Genomic DNA, 21,310 nt, shown 5'->3' on the forward strand with positions numbered 1-21,310 from the left:
TGTGACCGAAGCCAAGGCATCCAAAAGCATGGCTTTAATGCTACCTGTTCCCTAAGTCGACATAGCCCAGTCTATTCTTACTCTCCCTATTGTAAAGAGCTTGGGTGTTGCCTCCATTGGCTGTCTGCGATTACGTCCTTGGATTTCTTAAGCTCTAACATAGGGTCTCCTTTCTAGTATCGTCTAATGCGGTTAATATTATCTCCTAAATTGTTCCGCACGTGCCTTCATTCTCCTGGTATTGTCAGCGTAGGAAGATAACCTCCGGCCTTATCTTCGATTCAATCCTGGAGGGATTCACCCCCTTTTCCCGGGATCAGGGCTACGTGGTTTCGTCGGCATCTTCAGCCACTCTCCTTACCTGCACCACTTTTTGGGAATTGGACCTCTTTTTTTTCTTTGCGGGGTTTGTTGACCTCTTGATTCGTTTGCCCGTTCCCTCAACTCGCGTTCCTCTCTCGTGTTTCAAACGGGCGCCACTTGTGTCGTCTGGCTCACTTTTCCGCTTGATGTTTTCACTGCTTTGATCATTTCGCAAAGCCCCATGATTTACCATATGCAATAAAGCCAGCTGACCCGATTGGTCGCTGGATCTTACTTCGCTCGGTAGTTTTGGTGTGAAGGTTTCGTTTTTTTCCTGTCTCACATTAACGTTTGCGCTTGCTGTGTATCTTAAGGTTACCCTGCCCCTTGCCACTTTCCTTAGAAGGCTTAAAATGGTGTTTTGACCGCCCCGCCCGTTCTGTTACGATGACTGGTTTAATTTCAGCGATTTGGAGGCTCCCACCCTCTATCTTACTCTAACTAACGTTCCTGCGTTCCCTTTCCTGTCCGATGACGGGATATGGATTTTAAGAAGTATGGGTATCCAGTTCTCATCATTCTTGGCTAACATCGAATTTTCCTTTTTCAGAAAAACAGTGGATATTGCTCTGCCCTTAGCCAAGACTTTGTACCGATCAGATGCTGATGTAGGCAGTTTAATGCCTTTCCTGAATTTATTCTGCTTTACTCTCCTGGTTGCTTTGTTGTACATCGTCCATGTGTTTTTGTATCTTGCCCAATCCCCGATTTATTTTGCACTAATATCTCTCATTTCATCTTCTGGGAAAAACTTAATGTACTTATGTAGTATGTATATGGTTAGAGGTTTTTACATCTGACTTCTATTCGAGAAACTAACGGCTTTGAAAGATTTATTTTTGTTGTAACTGATCTATCTAACCCCTTCGCAGTGAATTGCTAGAGACAAAGGCTAAAGAAAAAGTAAGAAATTGTACTCACATTGGTTTTCCTGTGGCAGCATCTTCGTAAGATGTTTTATAGAATCCTTGTAGCGTACTTGATAGCTCGCTTCTGAATTTCAAGTTAACTGTTAAATTTACGTGTTGAACATCGTCCAACTTTGAGCCGATTTTAATGATGAAGCTATCATTAAAATCTCCGTATGAAGTAGTTATTTTGAGGGGTGTTGCGTCTTTGTCATTATTATTAGTAACGCTGACATCTTCCACTGTTACATTATGGACATCAAGAATAATCGGTGGAATTCCTTCGATATGTTGATCCTTAACGATATTTATTGAAACACTTCCGTTGGCTGTTGACTTTTCAATATTCGGTTCAATAATCAGCCTGAAATGAATGAATGCAATAATATTATATTATGGCTGTACTGTCGAGATATTCTTAATACATTTCAAATAAAAAGGTTAAAAATGACCCCATAACCTTGCACTTAACATTATATAATTTTATTTTTTTTATCAGGCAAATAAACAAATTGCTTGCAAATAGATGTGGCGCTCGCTATTTATATTTAGACTATGAAAATAATTGGTCATAAGAAATAATCATAGAAACAAAATGATTAGAAGCTCCACGTTCTTAAGCTATCAATTCGTTTTAAATATTGTCAATCATGTTGGTTATGGTTGAACTGAATTAAACATGTCGTGTGCAGTATAAAATTATTGGCATATTAAGGATTTTTTCTTCGTTTTTATTGCATTCGTAATCAGTGTCGCTTTATATCTTCTAGATGAGAAGCATTTATGGTACTGTTGTTTTATAGGGCTGCAAGTAGCTCATAGTTTGACCACAGTCAGATGATATGTGCCTCGTGTCACTGTTCCAAGATCCATAGAATAAAATAATAAAACCTGGACACTTTCTGCCACTGTTACATGATTTGCAGGCAATATACGGAAGGAAGAGGAGGAGAGACTGGGAAGGACAAAGTCAATGAATTTTTTTATGAAAGAAGGGTGAAGGGTGAAGAATAATCAACATAAATCTTTTGATCCGAAATAACGTAGAATTCAGGCAACGTAGCAAAAGTAGTAGAAAAAATAGAAGGCACCAATCAGCGTTCTAAAAACAGGTGGGAAGAACTCAGAGACCAGCAAGAATAAATAAGATACTCCCAAAATGGAGTGCGTTAAGGAATCTCGTCGGTTGAAAAAAACATCTTCTCCGGAAGGGATAAAGATATGCGCGATACTCTCCGCATCTACTTAGGAATTGCGTTGGGTCGTAGCTTATCTCTGCATGGCGTTGTCCAGCCTTCAAGCAAATTGTCCCAGGGGCGTCGACCTTTGTTCACCATGATTCTGATGATATGTTGCGCCATTTTGTTTTCTCAGAAGCCTGATGAAGCGAGACTTTCAATTCCTCATCTAGCGTATCAAGTCACCATTGTTTTGACCGGCTTTTTGGCTGCTTACTATCGACTTCAATGTTGAGACCAATCTTGACGAGTGAATTCTCATCAGCGCGAATTACGGAGACGTCTCTGTCAATTTTTTCCACGATCAGTGCAAGCCATATAGATCGTGATTATCCTCATTTCGGGTGTGACAAAACGTGTCACACCGTTAGTCCAACGCAACATCGTCGTCTCCATTACCGCAAGACGCAGTTCATTGTCTTTTATAGTCAGCGAACACTCAGAACCATAGAGCACGACAGGACGGACGACATTCGGGTCAATTTTCGATTTGAGACGTTCGTTGATACGTCGATCACAAAGAACACTAGTTGTGAAACGCCATTTCATCCAGGTTGCGTTAATGTGTGAAGCAATTTCATATCGCAGTTCTCCATTGGCTGGTTTTAAATCGCTGAGTTCTGTGCAGGTCATTGTCATTGCCAGTAATTGTGCCTGTTTCATTGGGATCGGTTGTCAAAAATTCAGTTTTATTTAGATTCAGTCAGAGACCGTGTTGCATGAGGCGATCATTCCAAGTTGGACAAGTTGTTTGAGATCATTTTTGCTATTAGATGCTAGGAAAACATCATCTGCATAAAGTAGTGTATAGGGCGCGGGACATTGGAAGGCCCGTGTAACAGTGTCCGTAACAAGAACAAAGAGGAGTGATGAAAGAGCACTTCCTTGATGAACACCGACAGAGATACGAAGCGATGTTTCTCACGGTGTTTCTCCATGAGCCCCCCAGCTCCATGCGTCAGCAGTTCTGCAGTTCTTGGCAAATCCAATTTGATTCAAGACTGGGTTCAAAAATCTTCCTAGTATGGGAAAGTAGCCGGATCGGACGGTAATTTCTACATTTCTTTGTCCATATTGGAACTGTGGTATCTTCTTGCCAGTCAGATGATTACTCAATAACCCGAATAGGTCCGATTTCTAGAGCTCAGATGCGATGTCTTCAGGTCCTGTTGCTTTCCCCGATTTCATTCGTTTTATTGCTTCCTCGAAGTCAGTTGCGCTAACAGGTGGAATTGATCTAAAAAAGATCTTTATAATTGACCACTTTTGTGACAGCGATCGCTTTCCTTGCTCCCGGCGTTCTTATAAATTTACCAATTGGCGAGCGTTTTATCGTCGAGAAACTTATCGTAGAGGTCTTTCTTTTCACGGACCGTCATTTCAACTTCGTAATTCCAAAGCCAAGTATCTCGGTTGATGAACCGCTTACCTGGTTTGGTGAGCTCGAGGGAACTATTTCCGCTATCACATATGCTACTTCGTCTGATGATTTTTTTGTTCCGCTAGCGGGAGAATAGCATTTTCAGGCCAAGATATGATCTCCAAAATTTCCTGATTTGTGACAATTTCGATCTCTTTAATATCTTGTGCCGCGGTGGTCGCTCCGGTATCATCTTCGAAACCAACAACAGTCATCCCATTGGGGAGCAGTGACCTCAAAACTCCGTCGTAGATTATTTCGAAAATCGATCCTTGTGGAAGTCCACAGATTGCTTGCTTGATACGTCTCAGGTCCATTGTCAGAATCGTTTCACGAAGGAACTCTATGAACTCTATGACTATGGGATTGCCAACTATTTACTTTTTTTCACACACACGAGACGCAATTTGATCTATCGCGCAAAAATTGCGTCGCCAATAAATCGGCCTCCATTGCGTCGTCGTACTGATCGCATTGAGTAGATCTCCCCTTTCGAAATCCGAACTGTCTATCTGAGAGACCAGCCCTCCACCTATCTGTAATCGGCAAAAACCTATGGTAGATTATTCGTTTGAAAATTTTGTTGATGCCGTTTAATAGGTATATAGGCTGATATGAAGAAAGTTCGTGCAAAGGCTTATTTGATTTCCGAATCATTACTAGCTTCTGTTGCTACGACTTTTCCGAGTCCCTTCATTGAAGAACGCCGAAATGTCTGTTGATCTGTCAATCACACCCAATTTCCTTGGAAACAAAACACACAAAACAAAATTTGGTGAGAACATGTGGTCTGTGAATCCCTTTGCATGCAACGAGTTTCATCATTTTGTGCTGGATTTGCTTGGTGCTTATTTTAAGGTTTATTGTGTACGTAATTTCGTGCACGAAGCAAAGGAGAAATATTCCGATGCGTTTATTCAATTTAGATGCGTACCTATATATCAGTAAGTAATGCAATGTTTGTTTGTGTAGTATAAGCTCAATATTCACGCCTTTAACATTCATATATTTTTTTCAGTTTGGAAGTATAAGACGTAACATTTTAAATTTTTAGCTATGAATGTATTGAAATACGTGCATAGAAATTTCCCCATATAAGTTGAACACAAGACCTTTATACCCGAAGACTAACGACAATAGACGCATCTTAATAGCTGCAGTCTACATAAAATGTAACTCTCCCTCTGAACAACTGGGCCAAGACTTACAAATCTTGAGCGATCTCCAGTCAAAATTTAAATACCTAATCTTTGGTGGGGACTTCAACTCATGGCCCACTTCTTGGGGCGATTTGGCAAAAAACTGAAATGGGGTTGCCCTCGAAAAATGGATCTATAATCAAAGTCCATTAAACCAGCTTGACATGATCTTGCCAGATACATCAACAAGGCCTGCAAGTCAGTCAATACTTGACTATTTTCTAATGTCCGCAGACGCCACTCTCACATTGCAGGTGTTAATGTGCAAAACTTTACCAGGAATGTCCGATCACTTCGCAGTTGAACTTATACTTTCCCGAAGCTCTCAAATGCAAAAGCGAGTATTTAGCAGAATAAGATCATTCGCCCATACTAACTGGGATAAATTCAGGGCAGAATTAGCACCACAGCTAAACCTTAAAAAAATCGCTGTCTCGCAAAACCTAACGGACAAAGAAATCGATGAGGCCATCATCTTGGCTATTGATGCCATTAACTCTGCTACACGCAGAAACACAAAGTTCCTCAAAATCGATGAGATTCAGTTCAATAAACTGACGCACGAGATAATGAAACACCTGAAAATCAGGCAAATGTGGTGCAGAAATCTCAAGCGAAACTTCCACAAAAATGGCAACAGAACTAACACGGAACATAAAGTGTTAATTTCTCGGATTAACATTAATCCGTCAAATGGTGGAAAAATTCGGTAGCAAGGAACTCACTGGCAAACTAGCGGATGTGAAACCCGGATCTAATATGTTTGAACACATAAATAGGCTGAAAGGCCGCAACAGATCCGAAAACTTCGTTCTTACTAAGAACAATGAAAACATCGGCAGTGATGCTAGGAAAGCTCAAATACTCGCGGAGTCTTTCCTAAATCAACTAAACTCTCCTTCACCTAGTAACAACCAGGCCGTCAGTTCGATTGTAGACACGACAATCAAAGACTTTCTTCATGAGCATTCACTCAAACTAACTATCTTCTCCACCTTTAACGCATCCTGCAAACCAAATGACCCAAAACCCTTTTTGAGCTTATCACAGTTTGTAGCCATCACTAAAAACCTTAACGGCAAAAAATCAACCGGACCAGATGACATAGCAAATATTGTCACCAAAAACCTCCCTAGGGAATCAATGAAGTTTCTTCTTGCAGTCTTCCACAACTGCATCAATAATGGTTACTTTTCCACTACATGGAAAGTAGCAAAGATAATCGCCATTAAAAAAAAGGCGGCTCTCACGAACCACAAAACTTCAGGCCCGTCTCTCTCCTCTCCAGTTTGGGCAAGCTCTTCGAAAAAGTAAGGACAGTGGGATTAGTCCAACATTGTGATCGGAAAAACATTATTCCGAACCATCAATTCGGGTTCCGGACAAAACACGGGACCCAACACGCATTAAGCTACCTTCACGATTCAGTAAGTAGCAGACTTAACGTCAATAACAAGCCCACAGTAGTGTGTACATTAGACCTTGAAAAGGCATTTGATTCCGTGTGGGTCAACGGACTCATCTTCAAATTAATCAGCCTTGATTTCTCTATCCCGGTGATCAGAGTTATAATAAGTTTCTTCGAAGATAGGCATTTTTACGTCAGCGTGAGAAATGATTATTCCGATCTCCTACCGGTCACTTCTGGAGTACCGCAGGGTTCCATTTCAGGACCTACACTCTACAACATTTTCGAGGGCGACGCTCCAATCCCAGAGAGCGGCACAGAACTATTACAGTTCGCTGACGACACGCTTATCTTCTCGTCGAGCCTCCGATCTGGTAAGGCAGCTAATGCTATAGAGAAATATTTAACAGGTTTCTGCAAGTACTACCAGACCTGCGGGATAAAAAGCAACGAGGCCGAAACACAGGTTATTACTCTTCGGAGAAAATCCAGATGCTTGGGATCTACATCCTTCCACAGAAAAGCTAAACGCTTAAAGCTACGCATCGGGAATACCGTAGTAAACACTTCACAACAAATGAAATACCTGGGAATGCTATTTCTTGAACACTTACCACCTTAATCTTGCTCTCAGCAGAGCACGCGATGCACTAAGTAAAATCTACTCTATTCATCGTAAAAGAGTAGGACTTTGCACTAAATCTGAACTGATTCTATACAAAGTCCGCATAAGACCGATTCTTTACTATGGAGCCCCTACATGGATCTCTTGCTCGACTAAAGCTATGAAAAAGTGCGAGTCCTTCGAGCGCAGAATTTTGAGACACTGCGTTGGCTTGTCGTACAATTGGAAAACCAAGAATTGCGGCGGCAACGCCGAAGTGTACAGGCGAGCAAAAGTTAAACCTCTTCGAGAGAAAAAACAGAGAATCACCCCAACCCACTCATGTGGCAACTTTATCTGGAGGGTAACTCCACCCCATTGGCCACATTCTTAAGGCCTTGCCAAATTGTGAGCTCTGCGTTAAAACCCGCCATTGTCTCTCTCTTCGACACTCCTTGCCTGGTAGGGGTGCACATAGGTTAAGCGCAAAATTGTGAGCGCTGTAAAAACATTAGTTAAAAGAATTAGATTTAAGTATTATTTATTAGATTAGATTAAGTTAGAATAAGTAAGTAAATAAGCCTTCTAGCGCTTGTCCAGTTTTTTAATCATGAATTGTCAAGATCTATGTGTAACGTAAATACACCGTAAAAAGTAATGCCAGAGAAGGTCGGGCAAGCCAAACATTGTTTTTTTTTAATATTTAATTATGATACATAAGCTATATTTAGGCTAGAAATAAGAAACAAACGCTATGTATTCAATGTAAGTCACTGGTTTTTTGAATAAATGATTTTAAATGAAAATGAAATATACCCGAAGCTTCCTATATTCCGAGAGATGTATAATATATTTGAGATATTTCTGCGTTTGAGTATTTATAAAAAATATTTACCAGCGATGAAGATGCCCATGAACGTTTCGCTCAGAACCTAAGCAAACATGAAATTCTCGTTCACTGCCTAAGCAACCCTTATGCGATGTCTGTCGACAGGGAGCATCAACACACACACGTACTGGTTTTAATTATGTCCTTTCGGGTGGCCGGTCGGCCGAATCGAAATTTCAATCGATTAGCGGCCACCTGGACACTCCAAACTGACAGGCTAGCCATATCCCAATCATGTTCCGTCCGCTGGTCAACTACGAACTGTTCAGGCATAACTGGCAAGCCCAACTGATCTTGAATGGCGCCCTTAAGACTACGTGGCGCAGAATTGTAGGGAGAAATCTTCGTGGGATGAAAACAGATTTTCGAAATCGATCAAAAATGGCGCATAAGTGAGTTCAACCATATTTTCAAGACACTAGAGCACCACATGAATTGAAAACGTTTTTCTATTTTGTCAACATTCAATGGTGACTGACCCCTAATTTGTTTTGAAAATCAGTAATCCACCCGTTTATCAAGTCAGATGAAAACCATCCTATTTACAGTATAACACAACTAGATGCGGAAATTTGACCTACATCTGATTAATTTCACCCTTTCAGAATTTTCATTTTCAACCCTTCTATTGGAAACTTAAGCATTAAGTACCAAGTAAATTTCCGCTTCAGCTTTTCAGAAAAGGTACACATTCTTCATGGCATTAGCTGCTGAAAAATGTGTGTCCGGCTATCCTAAATAAAACCAAGTGTAACAAACGAGTCATGAATAAGACGTAATTGCATCACGTCAATGTAACCAAAGAATATTTGAACAAGATAACATAGTTGAATGTATGGTAGCAGAAATCCTTGAATGCACTCTTATTAAACAAACTGCTTGAGGAGTTATTGTCCGATACCACAGTGTATCTACAATTCTTATGATTTACGGCCAGCAGTGTCTCCTGTTCACTTCAAGGTACCTTTGCACATATGTATGGATAGACACACATATCGGACACAATGGCTGTATAAACATACGATGGAATTTATTGCATCTGCAATCTACCATAAGTACTAAGTTCATCTTTTTGTGGTCTTCGTCTAGGCTCTAGCCTTTCGAAATGGTGACATTTTACAATTGAAAATTGTGACAATTTACAATTTTATGATGTTTTTCTCAACTAGCACTCGTGATATATTTAATGTTGGCTTCGTCGCTGATCATTTCTGTTTTCTATGGCGTTTGCATTCACTTTCTTATATGTACATGCATTTTGTTTACATGGTTAAGTTTTAATAGTTTTATTGTCAATTATTAGGACATGAATGTTTTGTATACATGGTTGTCTGGTGATTAATCTAATACATCAAACATACTTATGAATAACTCTTAATCCCTGATGTTGGTCAAGATTACCTATAACTTCTATGTTCTAAACTTCAAGGTGCATTTAGCTGAACCGTTGTCGTTGTTGAGGCTCTACACCCCGATTGCGGCTTGGCCCTTTGAATAGAATGCATTGGCTCTAAAAATTTCGATCTTTCGATGGCCTTCTATAATTCTGTATACTCGTCTACTGAATCCATCTAACGTTCCCTTGGCTTTCCCACTGCAATTTGTCCTATATTTTTTTTATAATACTTTTTTAGATATTTAAGTATTGTCCATGCGTTGGATGTGTCCAGCCTATCGTAATTTCCGCTTCTTAATGATTGTGAAAACTTCTGGCTAAGCAAAATTCCGACTTCTATCCTTGCAGCTGATATTTAAAATTATCAGGACGGAATACAACGCTTTATTTGCAAGTTGAATTCGTCTCCGAATCTTGTTAAAATCGCTAAAATTTTTCGTTAATTATGTGCCTAAATAAAAAAAGCACGTCACCTTTTCTGTATTATAGAACTATATTTGTCGATTTGTTTGATGGGCGCCGTTTTTTCTGGTTTACATCAACACTTTGTTTCGTTTATTCCTAGGCCAATTTCGTTTGTTTCCTTTTTTTGCCGACTCCAAGGATCGTGACATGATGTTAATCTCGTCCCTGTAGCCCACTATTTGGCTAGACTTGCAGAGGAGATCAATAGACAGGCAAAAAGTAGTATGGGTTCCAAAGCGAAAGCCTGCATTAGTATCCACAACAGAGCACATAACCTGGAAAACCTCTGCTCTTCCAACACTAGCATCTCCACCACCAAGCCCCAAGTATGGAAGGAGCGCGTACTGAGGCTTGCATAAAAGTACCAATGATAATGGACTATAGATTATTCAACGAGAAGTGTCACATTAAATATTTGTTGAAAGTACCTAGTTTGCACGAAAAAATATCTGTAAACAGACGTGGGTCTCTCCAGATGGGACCACTTTCAACTAAATTAACCAGCGCAATGCTGACCACATTGCTTCCTAGTGTACCGTTACGGTCTTGAATGAAGTGCTCTAACACACTTCAAGGCCCTGATCCAATATGGATTGTTGCGCCAACGATTATTATTAATAATATAGTCGGCGAAAGGCTGATTTGACGATGATTGTAAGCGAGCAATGAAATAGAAGAATGTTCCCCACCGGGCGGTGTAGGAATGTTAAAGAACGCGGGCACGCGCAAAAACTTATCACGAACTCCGTCGAAGGGACAAGCGCTTTCCGCGTTCACAGACAGTTCACAGGACTGTAAACTTGAGAACTATAGGGAGTAATTCACTAGGCGCTGAAGTTTTACCAGCAAGTGAGCAGGATAAAGGCATATACATCTCAATGTACATCCTGGCGAAACAAAGAGAGAAATCTGGTTTCTGGTTATGGAGCAATTTCAAAGAATTGTGCGACAACCAGAAAATCGGCGAGTTGCAGGTACCGTCAACTGAAAACGACCAACAAATGCTGCCACCATGGTACATGGAGGGAACGGTCCGTGCGAGGCTTAAGAATGGTAAATCACAAGAGCCAATGGGTTACAGTCGAATTGGTTAAATATGGAAGCGACCAATCACAATAGGCCAGTTAACCAATTTATGCTAAAGGCTTTACTCACAACGGAATGAATTTTCTGTCTACAGCAAACGATAGGAAACCTGTTGAAATATGCTCATAATATTCGTTTTGAAAATGATGGGGTCCTAAGTCCGCATCAACTTAATGCTGGACCGGACCAAATGTGGAGTAACTTACTCCCTCTTTCCTGGTCCACGGGCCCCTCGCTTAGGGCTTGCACCCAAACTTTTCAAAAAAGTCAAGCGATGACGGCTTTACGGTTTCTTACCAGCGGCGCGCATTGATGAAGGCAAGACGAAATATTTGATGGCAACGTCAAAGATAACAACAACGTCAAAGATAACAACAACATCAAATAGCAGTGACCAACTGGAAAGAATAAAGATAGAAGACTACGACTTTGATCTCATATCTGCTCACATCTGATTTAAGTCAGGTACTTATTCACAGCTGAGTCGACTGGTATCCGACATCCAGTCACGATAACAAATCCCTCTGCCACCCGTGAGCGCTCTAACCACTTGAGCCATCTGGACAATGCACATTGTTCAGGAAAAATATGAAATTCGTTGAGTAAAATACGAATTTGGTTAGGGAAGCTTAGGTTACAATAATATTCCTGTATTCTCATCTATGTAATACTATTACACAAAATGGTGGTATGCGTAGTGATACAGAACGATACCATGACTATATAAGAATGACTTTCTTTGACTTTAAGTTCTATGTTTTATATAGAAAAGCTACCACGATATTGTTCTTGGAGTTTTGTTTTTGACAAAAACCTGCTAAAAGCAAAACCTTGTAGAATCGGCTCATCGTCTGCCTGTCTGCTACATGCTCTTTTCTCAGAAACATTATACCTATTGACATGAAATTTGGTAGAAAGGTTGGAACTGTGAACCTCCTCCGACCAAATGCGGTGAATTACTTTGCTGCACGTAGAACTTTTTCATCGAATTATTATTAGTATTTCCAGAAGGGTTAGTTTTGACATTGACAGCAAAGGGGAGGAATGCGAGGGTTTAAAAGGGATCAATTACAATTAGAAAAATTTTAAAAAATAGAAACGAGCCACACACGTGGTGTATAGGGCCTAAAACCTTCTCCGTTACGATATTTGCTCTAGTAAAGTTAACAATAGTATATTATAATATTTTGGAATTTTACCGCGAACATCCCGTAAGTGTATCCAAAATCCAAAAAAAATTTGTGATAATATAGATTTTAATATTAACCAGCCTACTGGAAAGTTTGGTGGAAATCCCATTATAATTCACAAACATTTTAGAAGGCCAAGTTTTCTTTTTGAATCAAATTACTACTCGCTAAAAGATAAAATGATAGATTCACATTGAATTGGATATCGGGTATATTTAACGTATATATACTACCAGCTATATCGTGTATCCAAATATTCTTACATAACAAATAAACAAAATCTTTCATACCTGAAGGGATGCGCTTCAGAATTCTTTTAGCTTTGCCATTAGATTGTTTCTGAAAATCTGGCTGACTTTGTGGTCAGTACATTGCGTTCTCACACTTCTTCCAATTTACGAATTAGACAAGTGTTGACAAGTGCTTGTACTTCACTTAGTTGTTTTTAAATAGATTGTAGCTATAAAATCTTAGAAAACTTTTTTACAAATCAGAAGCAAATTCAAAAATTGAGCTGAGTTTCCTCTACTAATCAATGTGTCCTAATCAATTGTTATTTTCCGATGTATTTTAGTTGCAAATAATTTTTGTGCAACTCTGATCGGCATATTTAGCTAGACCACTGTTTTCTGCTGCCAATTAAGGTATTTTTGCTCTTGTTTTAGAATTCACTTAAGTTAACAATTTCTTTCATGACTTCTTTGGATATTCTAAAGAGGCTTCTAGAAAGGAAAAAAAGTACTTAATTGCAGTGAAAAAGAACTTTTTATATGTTACTGCAAATAATAATTATGAAAATTGCTTGCATGATGTAGCTACTTTGATTCATGTGAAATTTAAAACTCAAAAAGACTTTTAATCATTAAATAATACACTGCGGTCCATACTGGGATGACGTGAAAATACCAATAATTGTTAATTATGGCAACATTTGAAATATAAAATTGATTTTCTTCATTTTTCTTATATTATGAAAAAAGCTGCATCGTCATAGCAGATATTTACTCTTTAAAGATATGCGATCGACACATTGAATGGATATGGATTGAATGGTCGCAAAATAACTAGGCGTTTTAGAAAAGAAAAACCACTCGGTAGATCAGCAATTAACATAGTTTAGTGAACTTAGACGCATTTAAATAACCCTACAGATCCCATCTAATTAAACAACAAATATCAAACGCTCGAAGAACAGAAGAATATTGTGTGTAATCACAGGAAAAAATTAGGTATGTGGAATGATGTGTCGGAAAGTGTTAAACAAGTTGGGAAACCGGAAGCTGGGCGCTTCAGGTATGAAAGGTTTTGTTTGCTTCTCCTGTGAATATATTTGAGTGTAGAACTATCCCATTTGTACCTAGCCCGTTAAAAATATGCATTTAGCATATCAGATTTAGTACTTCGGGTTGTAAATTTACACGATAAAGACAACTTTGAGCTACTGTAACTTTGTTACTAATAGTATGATATTGATCAAACGACATAATATGCTTCATGTTATACTTTATACTACTAACAACTTTTATAACTCTGAGATAAAGTTAAGGGGGGTTTTACTCAATTCTCCCGTTAAAGAAATCATCACTTTGCACCCCTCCCACTCCCGGCCTTTTTAATAAATCTAAGATCGGCTTCGAAAAGTACTAATCGAGAACTTTCATTTGATACCCCATATGACTATATTTTTATCAAAAAAAAATTGTACACCCCCCTTTTACATGTATGGGGACCCCCCTAAATCTCAACGTAGGAGGATATCACTCACTGCATGTCTGGGGGTCCATAGGTCCCACCTTCTCACCAAATTTCGTGACAATCGGTATAGCCGTTTCTAAGAAAAGTGCCTGTGACAGACAGACAGAGAGACGGACAGACAGACAGAGAGACGGACAGACAGACAGACATTGAACCGATTTTAATAAGGTTTTGTTTTACAAACAAAACCTTAAAAAGTGTTTTTCCTTCATTATCTGGTCAACATTTTCTTATACTTTTGATAATAATAGCCATATATATGCAATAAATCGTTTTTCGGAAATCACCAATGACGAAAATAGTTGTTTCTCTTTACCGAACCAAGAAAATGACTTTACTTTTAACATTGGAAACCACAAGCTTGGCGCTTTGTGAATTTGATATAAAAGAATATTTGAATGTACAATGGTTTCACTTGTATAGCCCGTAGTGCACTTCAATGTGATGCCGATCTTTTATGTCTACAGGCGCAGTAATTTTACTCGAAAGTGACTTATTATAACTTTGTTAATAATAGTGGGATTACCACCAAACTTTCCAGTATGGTGCTCCATATTATGACCTATATTATTGGATTTAAAGTTTGATGATGGACTTGAGGATTTGTAGTAAAGGGAAAAAAATGTGGTAATCAGTAGCAGTGGTAATCAGTAGACTCCCTCTTAACCGGCAACCTTAGGACCAGAGCCTGGACGGTTGACCAAATGGCCGGTTAATGCGATGTGCAGGTGTTTTCGTCAGAAAACGTCTTACATGTATATTAAACATATGTACAGCTAAGTATACACGGAGCATACAGTTGAAAAAAGTAGACATTTATTTGTATACTTAAATATTTTACAAACTTTTTTAAAAAAAAACTCCGTAACTATCTTCTGTTTCTTGACCTTAAGTGAATTTTGAAATGCTACATCTCTCCATTTTCTTATAACCAAGATGTCTATTCAAGATGCCCCAGGTTGTTGTTCAATATATTTCAATGCCACCTCCATTGCAGCCCTCGTTTCGGTGTGGCCGACCTTTTCCTCTCCTTCAACATCATCATCATCAGTCTTGTCGTCCTCATTTTCATAAGGCTCATCTTGTGTTGCTAGCCTAATTATTTCGTCGCCTGTCAAAAATTTGTTTTCAAGTTTCGGAGCGAATTCAACCTCAAACCATTTTTTGAATAAATCAGCTCTCATGCATGCTGAGTTTTGTATCTGTAGAATATGGGAAGGGACGATGGACGTAAATTTTTTATTGATTTAGCGATTTAGCGGACTTCCCAACAACGAAAAATAATTAATTTTGTGTGTTCCTTCTGCATTTGAACAAACAGCAACTGTGATGCGCTCTTTATTCTTTTTAAATCCAGAAGCCGATTTTTCATGCCTTCTCAAAAATGTTTTTCTGGAAGCTTTTTTAAAATTGAGCCCCGTCATATCCATGTTATACAGTTGTTCTAATTCTAGTTCCCCCGATTTTATTATTTCTGCAAACTTGGAGGTATCCGTGTACATTTTTTTTTCACTTATGTGTGAAAAATGAACTCCGTGTGGTACCTTCCAGCGAGTCAGCCAACCTTGCAATAAATTCACCTTCGTCTCTAAGTTGTGGATAGATAAAATATTTTATTTTAGAATCGGGCCACTAATAGGTGTGCCTCTTCGCCGTTCTTGAAGGAACCACAACCAAAGAGCTTCATCAACTGTCTCGAATTTCGTTTTTTTTAATGCATCGAGGTTTGAGATTTTTACCCGATTCCATTTAGGCGCATAAACATAGTGCCGGACAAGATGTTAATTTTCGTCTCATTTCTTCCGGCGTCTCATTTCGAGTTACGCAAAACAAGGTAAGAAAGTTGTTCCCTCCTCCCAGGAAAGTCTTTCAAGTCAGAGAGTGCAGGAAGAAAAAAAAGTGGCTCGTTAATCCGACGGCCGGTTAAGACGGAGCCTACTATATTAATGATTCTATTCTAAATATTGGGCTTAATTTTGCCGTTGAAGGCCGAGGAGATATTCCACTTGTTATCACCTACAGGCGGAGGCGGGAATCAATGCATACTCTCCGATATCAGCAACCATTCCAGAACAGAAAGACCGCATCAGGGCTTCAACAGTCGAAGCCGTCAAGAAGAATAACATTAGGAAGACCAGAAACACCAACAAACAGAGAAAGATAATCAAGGAGTTCAGAAAGAAGCCCGTTTACTATATCAAAGCAGATAAAGAGAACTCACTTGTCATTTTGGACAAAAAAGACTATGAAAATCGGAAAATAGACCGTAAAGAAGAATTAGGATTACCACTTTCTTTTTGCTAATATTAGAGTAGAAACGCGATAAGTCGTACATCGATTATTCGTATTTCCGGCTAATTCGTACTATCATAATTTGCCGATCACCTGAGTTAACTTTCTTTCTTCTATATTTTGCACTCCCCGTTATTGGTAATCCCGATATTCCGTACCAAATTGTCAGTCCTTTGACTATATGAATTATCGGGATTCTTCTGTATTTATTTTATTCGCTTTTACTACCTCAGCTTTTCAGTGAAAAGGAACGTAAAACTTTGGATATGGAAATAAGTTAAAAAGTAATATAGTAGCGCAATTAGGATTAATTAGAAGAGTGTGTAAGTTTTCAATAAGAGCAATTATGAGCAGACGTGTAGCACACAAGACAATAATACTAGCGAAAAAACCAAAAACCATATAATTGTTTTAAATAATTTAATCACTAAAAACACCACAAGATTACACATAGATATTTTTGAGGTTGCCAGACTGAATGAATACCATACCGACCGGACGATCAGCAGCTTGATCAACAAACGAAACGACTGCAGATCAACAGCCCGGACGGAGAATAGTTTTGAAATTCAACGAAATTTCCCTTTCGTTCCTCACATCGAAGGTAGCGGAATAGTCGGCGTAAATAACCACATAATTCCCAGGGAGAACGTAAAGTTGGTGAAGTACGTAAGCACCGCCTATCAAATACCTAGATAAAGAAGCACAAATAGAGTGATTCTGGATTCCTTTCCCTATTCAAACTCAAGCACCGAGGAAGGCGATAAGTAGTCGTTGAAATATACATATTTGCCAAGAATTAAAATAATATCATAATTATACATAGGTAATTCCTACTATCCATTTTAAAAGAGTTAGTGGCGCAAAAAGTAACAAGATCTGCATATTCAGTAAGACTGACCATATAGTTTTGTAAAATAATCAAATTGGTATGGAGGCTTCACGCGTTAACGTAATCTGGATAAAGTGACGTTCATGTCGTTTGTCCTGTCGCTCTGTATGGTTCTAAGTGTTGACCGACTATAAAAGACAATGAACGCCGTCTTGCAGCAATGAAAATGAAGATGTTGTGCTGGAATATTGGCGCAACACGTTTTGATCACATCCGAAATGAGGATATGCGTGATCGAAATGGAGTTGCACCGATCGTTGAAAAACTGCGAGAAAGACGTCTTCGATGATATCGTCACGTAATTCGCTCCAACGAGAATTCACTTGTCAAGATTGGTTTGAATATCAAAGTCGATGATAAACGACCAAAAGGCCGTCCGAAACAACGGTGGCTTGATGCGCTGGATGGGGACTTAAAAGCCTCGAGATTGCATCTAGATCAGGCATTTGATAGTGTCAAATGACAAGGCCGATAATGACGAGCCGACCCCGCTTGTGAGCGGGACAAAGGCTGAAGAAAAAGAAAGGTATGGAGGCTTTCCAATTTAGTTTAATTGAATCAGGGATATTTTCGACTCCCAAGTGTAAATCCTTCTGTATGACGTGACAAGATTTTGTTATTAATGTGTATTTTAGAAACGTTTTCCAATGGACTCGTATTCCTAAAACATGGTCAAATGTCATTATTCACTTTAGTTGGGCAGATGTTGACTTGGTTCATGTCAATGTCAATATCCCACCTAATAATAATCTATAGATACAATTCTACACAGTTTAATCAATTAAGAAAATGACACAAAAACCTTCATTTCTTTTCTTTTTTTCTAAAAAAAACACTGCTTTGTTTAGTTGTTTTTAGTTAGGTCCCGTTTAGATGACATCCGAGGACAATGCATTGGAAATAAATGGCAAATTCCGCTACTCTTTTTCCACTGAGGAACCGGAACAACTTTACAATATCTGAACGATAATGACAAACTCTGCACAATTTTAGCTATTTCGTTATCAGCCTCCCTCATTTAAACAATAAATGAAATGAAGTTGAATTATTTTTGAAAAGAAAATGAATTTCGAACTGAATTTGATTGGAAACTTAAACTAGAAAGGCAAACAGAAAAAATTGTTTGCTTAGATTTGCTTAATATAAATAAATTATAAAAATTGGGGTTAACAATTTTTTTTAATTGATTTCTTTCTTTTATATTTTTCATAAGAGAAGAGCTAGGAGTGCATTTCCCATTTAGCTCTACAAAACCCTATGTAAACTTCAAGAAACAATTGCATCCATTTATTTTCAAGCGTCTGTCGCCTCATTATTCTTGCCTTACATACATACTATATCCACCCATCAATTACAATTAATTAATAATTTATTAGCAACCGCATCACATCAGTAGCTCGTCAATTAAAAGTAGTCGTGTGATATAATTGCTTATTCACAACTATTATTTAAGAGATACCTCGCCTTGCGGCGGTGCCAATTATGCAATGCAACAAAATGAGATATAAATCGTTTTCAATCAAGAGAAAATACTGCATTTTATAAACATTTCATCTTCTGTCTGAATGGCTATTGCAATCAGGCAAGCCCTACACGAACAACGACTTTAAGGAAGTTTCTTGTAAACCACACTATCACATTAAATTGCTTAATTAAATGGCCACCCATTTTGAGAGGAGAGCATGTGGACACTTCATATGCATGCAAAAAAGTCATGGTTTCATTGCAATTTCATCTGTTGGCTGAAAGATTGTAATCACTGTGCTCCAGATAAGATACAAAGAAATATTCATAGCATGTACTTAGGATCACGGACGCATGGATCATCTATGTCTATTATCGTGTATAATTGAATTACTAATCAAACATTTCAAGATTCTAGAAGTGACTGACATGGATGCATACTAAAGAACTGATATATGTATGCACGTATATTGATAAATTGGCTGTAGCTTGCGTTTTCTAATTGATACAAACATATATTTGCCAATCAGTTCTATTTCCTAAACCGCATAGAAGTTTGGAGCGCCCCAATTATTTATTAATTGATTGTCACACTGTTCAACAATATGCGGTCCCGACTCTGAACACTGAAAGGTCAATGTTCTTAGAAGCGAACATATGTAATTGATATACTAGAAATACTAGCACCACACTTTTCGACAGATTCAACATGCATGAAATATTCCAGAGGAGTTGAAATTTTGGACATTAAATTGAAACAAATTATTTTTTAACAATTTCAATTATAAACTCACGTTTCTCTACTATTGCAAAGGAGAAAAACTGACTCTAAATTCTCCCGGAGCCTCTTGGCTTTTCTTACTATTTTCATTTATAAAGTACTGTAAAAAGTAGCACAGAACACACCGTAATGACTCATTACAACACCCACTTCAATGAAATAAATTGATTGGTGTCATCCTCTGAATACATTGAAATAAGCTTAAATATGGAGCATGAAGATCTTATTTGATCGCACCGATCTTTAGATGCTTTTGTTAGCCTAAACGTACAAGATTGTAGTGCATGCAAATTACATATATTTATGGTGTAGCAACAATGAAAATGAATCATGAAAATCCATAAAATTGTTTCTATACTACAAAGAGCTTCCGACTTTTTGTATTTGATACATGTACATATATAGTTGGCTAGCTATATAAAGCCACTACGCTACTTCATTGCTATTTCTGAAGTTGGTTCACCAAAATCTTTCAAGATTAATATTGTTTGATGATATTGTCATCTTTAGGTTACATAGTAGTTCCATCAAATGAAAGTGATGTATGTTGAGCATCAGCGGGAAGATGGAAGGCCATTGTGAAGATGTCATTTTCATTGGAAATGAGGTACTCAACTTCCACTATCACTTCAGCTCTCTCATTAACTTCAAGGAAAATAGAAACACTGGATGTTCTGGGTAAATTGATAGAACTTTTGACATTAGTCTCTAGGTTCCAGAAGACATCGTTCCACCCCGAATATAAACTGACGGAAGTACATGGTGTGAATCAATCTTTGAAATAAAAAAACCTATTTCAACTTCTTTTTGCTGCGGTATAAGCAATATTTGTCCCTGTACTTCAATGGAGAAATAAGAAATGAACTAATTGAATTGATCACTTCAAGCACTTCAGCCGCTATGCCGGTTCCACACGTTTGGCATTTACCGCAAACTCCAAACCTCCACAAATGTTGCAATGCAATTCCTTTAGTGTCTTCTGAGTTAGCAGGCAAATTCCCTTTGATTTGTGTCAAAATAGTGACCCTCGATCGGATCGGATCGTATTAGAATTCCTAATTTGCCCCTTTGTCTTAGTTTTACGTCCAGGGGTCTTGGGGTTGAAATTATCCGTTACTGGCAAACACAAACAAACTAACAAAAGCAAGATTCAATCAATGACATGAGTGTCCATTTTCATGACATGGAATTCGTGATACTCCAGGGTGGGTGTGTGTATATGCGGCGAGAGAGAGGCAAAGCCTCTGAGCACTCAGACCCTGTGGTCCATTAAACTCGATTCTCCCGTTTAACGGAATACCCTGGATTCGTTTATGTACCGCAGGATTTCCGTTAGTGGATGCGATGCTACTCGTTGCAATTGGAGCACATCAACAAAGTTTGATGGGTGCAGGATTAGCCAATGTTATTGACACCCCAATTGCTGGTTTCGGTCCTGGCATACTGGAAATTTCTTCGTCTTCTTTCGCTAAAGTATCCAAGACTTCATTTACTTCTACACCACAATGACTGGCTAGCCAGAGTATTTCTACCGTATTGAATTAAGAAATAGAGTTCAATTGGTTTCTACATTCCGCAAGGATTTTTGGAGTAATCAAAAGACTGCACAAATCCCCCAATGCAGCTGGATTATCGCTACAGATTGCGATGCGCCTACCCTCCAACCGCTCGTCAATCATCCAGGTTGCCGTCCTTAGTATCGCATACAATTCAGCCTGAAAGACCGTTTCATTTTATCATAAAAGGAAAGCTCCTTTTCGTTATTATTAGATAGATAGATATTACATTCCTGCTCCAGAACCCTGTTCTGTTTTTGAGCCATCGGTGTGGAGGACGACACCCATTCTTCTGGATCGTCCCGGTTTTCTCTTCGTTTCAAGATAACTTCATATCTTCTATCAAACAGATGTACGGGGATCCCAGAATTAGAAAAAATTACGAAAACTGGATTCAGTTCTTC

The 21,310-nt window shown here is 38.6% G+C and overlaps 1 protein-coding gene across 2 annotated transcripts in view; it reads right to left on the bottom strand.

Moving 5' to 3' along the window:
• The window catches only part of LOC119650768 (aminopeptidase N), a 221,229-nt gene that overhangs the window by 41,400 nt on the left and 158,519 nt on the right, over positions 1 to 21,310 (bottom strand). For both annotated transcript variants that reach the window (XM_038053870.1, XM_038053871.1), the window contains one exon: positions 1,285 to 1,635. In XM_038053870.1, coding sequence (XP_037909798.1) covers positions 1,285 to 1,635 — 351 coding nt within the window. The remainder of the gene's footprint in view (positions 1 to 1,284; positions 1,636 to 21,310) is intronic.

This window comes from Hermetia illucens, chromosome 3 (assembly GCF_905115235.1).
Source record: "Hermetia illucens chromosome 3, iHerIll2.2.curated.20191125, whole genome shotgun sequence".
Classification (NCBI taxonomy): Eukaryota; Metazoa; Arthropoda; class Insecta; order Diptera; family Stratiomyidae; genus Hermetia; species Hermetia illucens.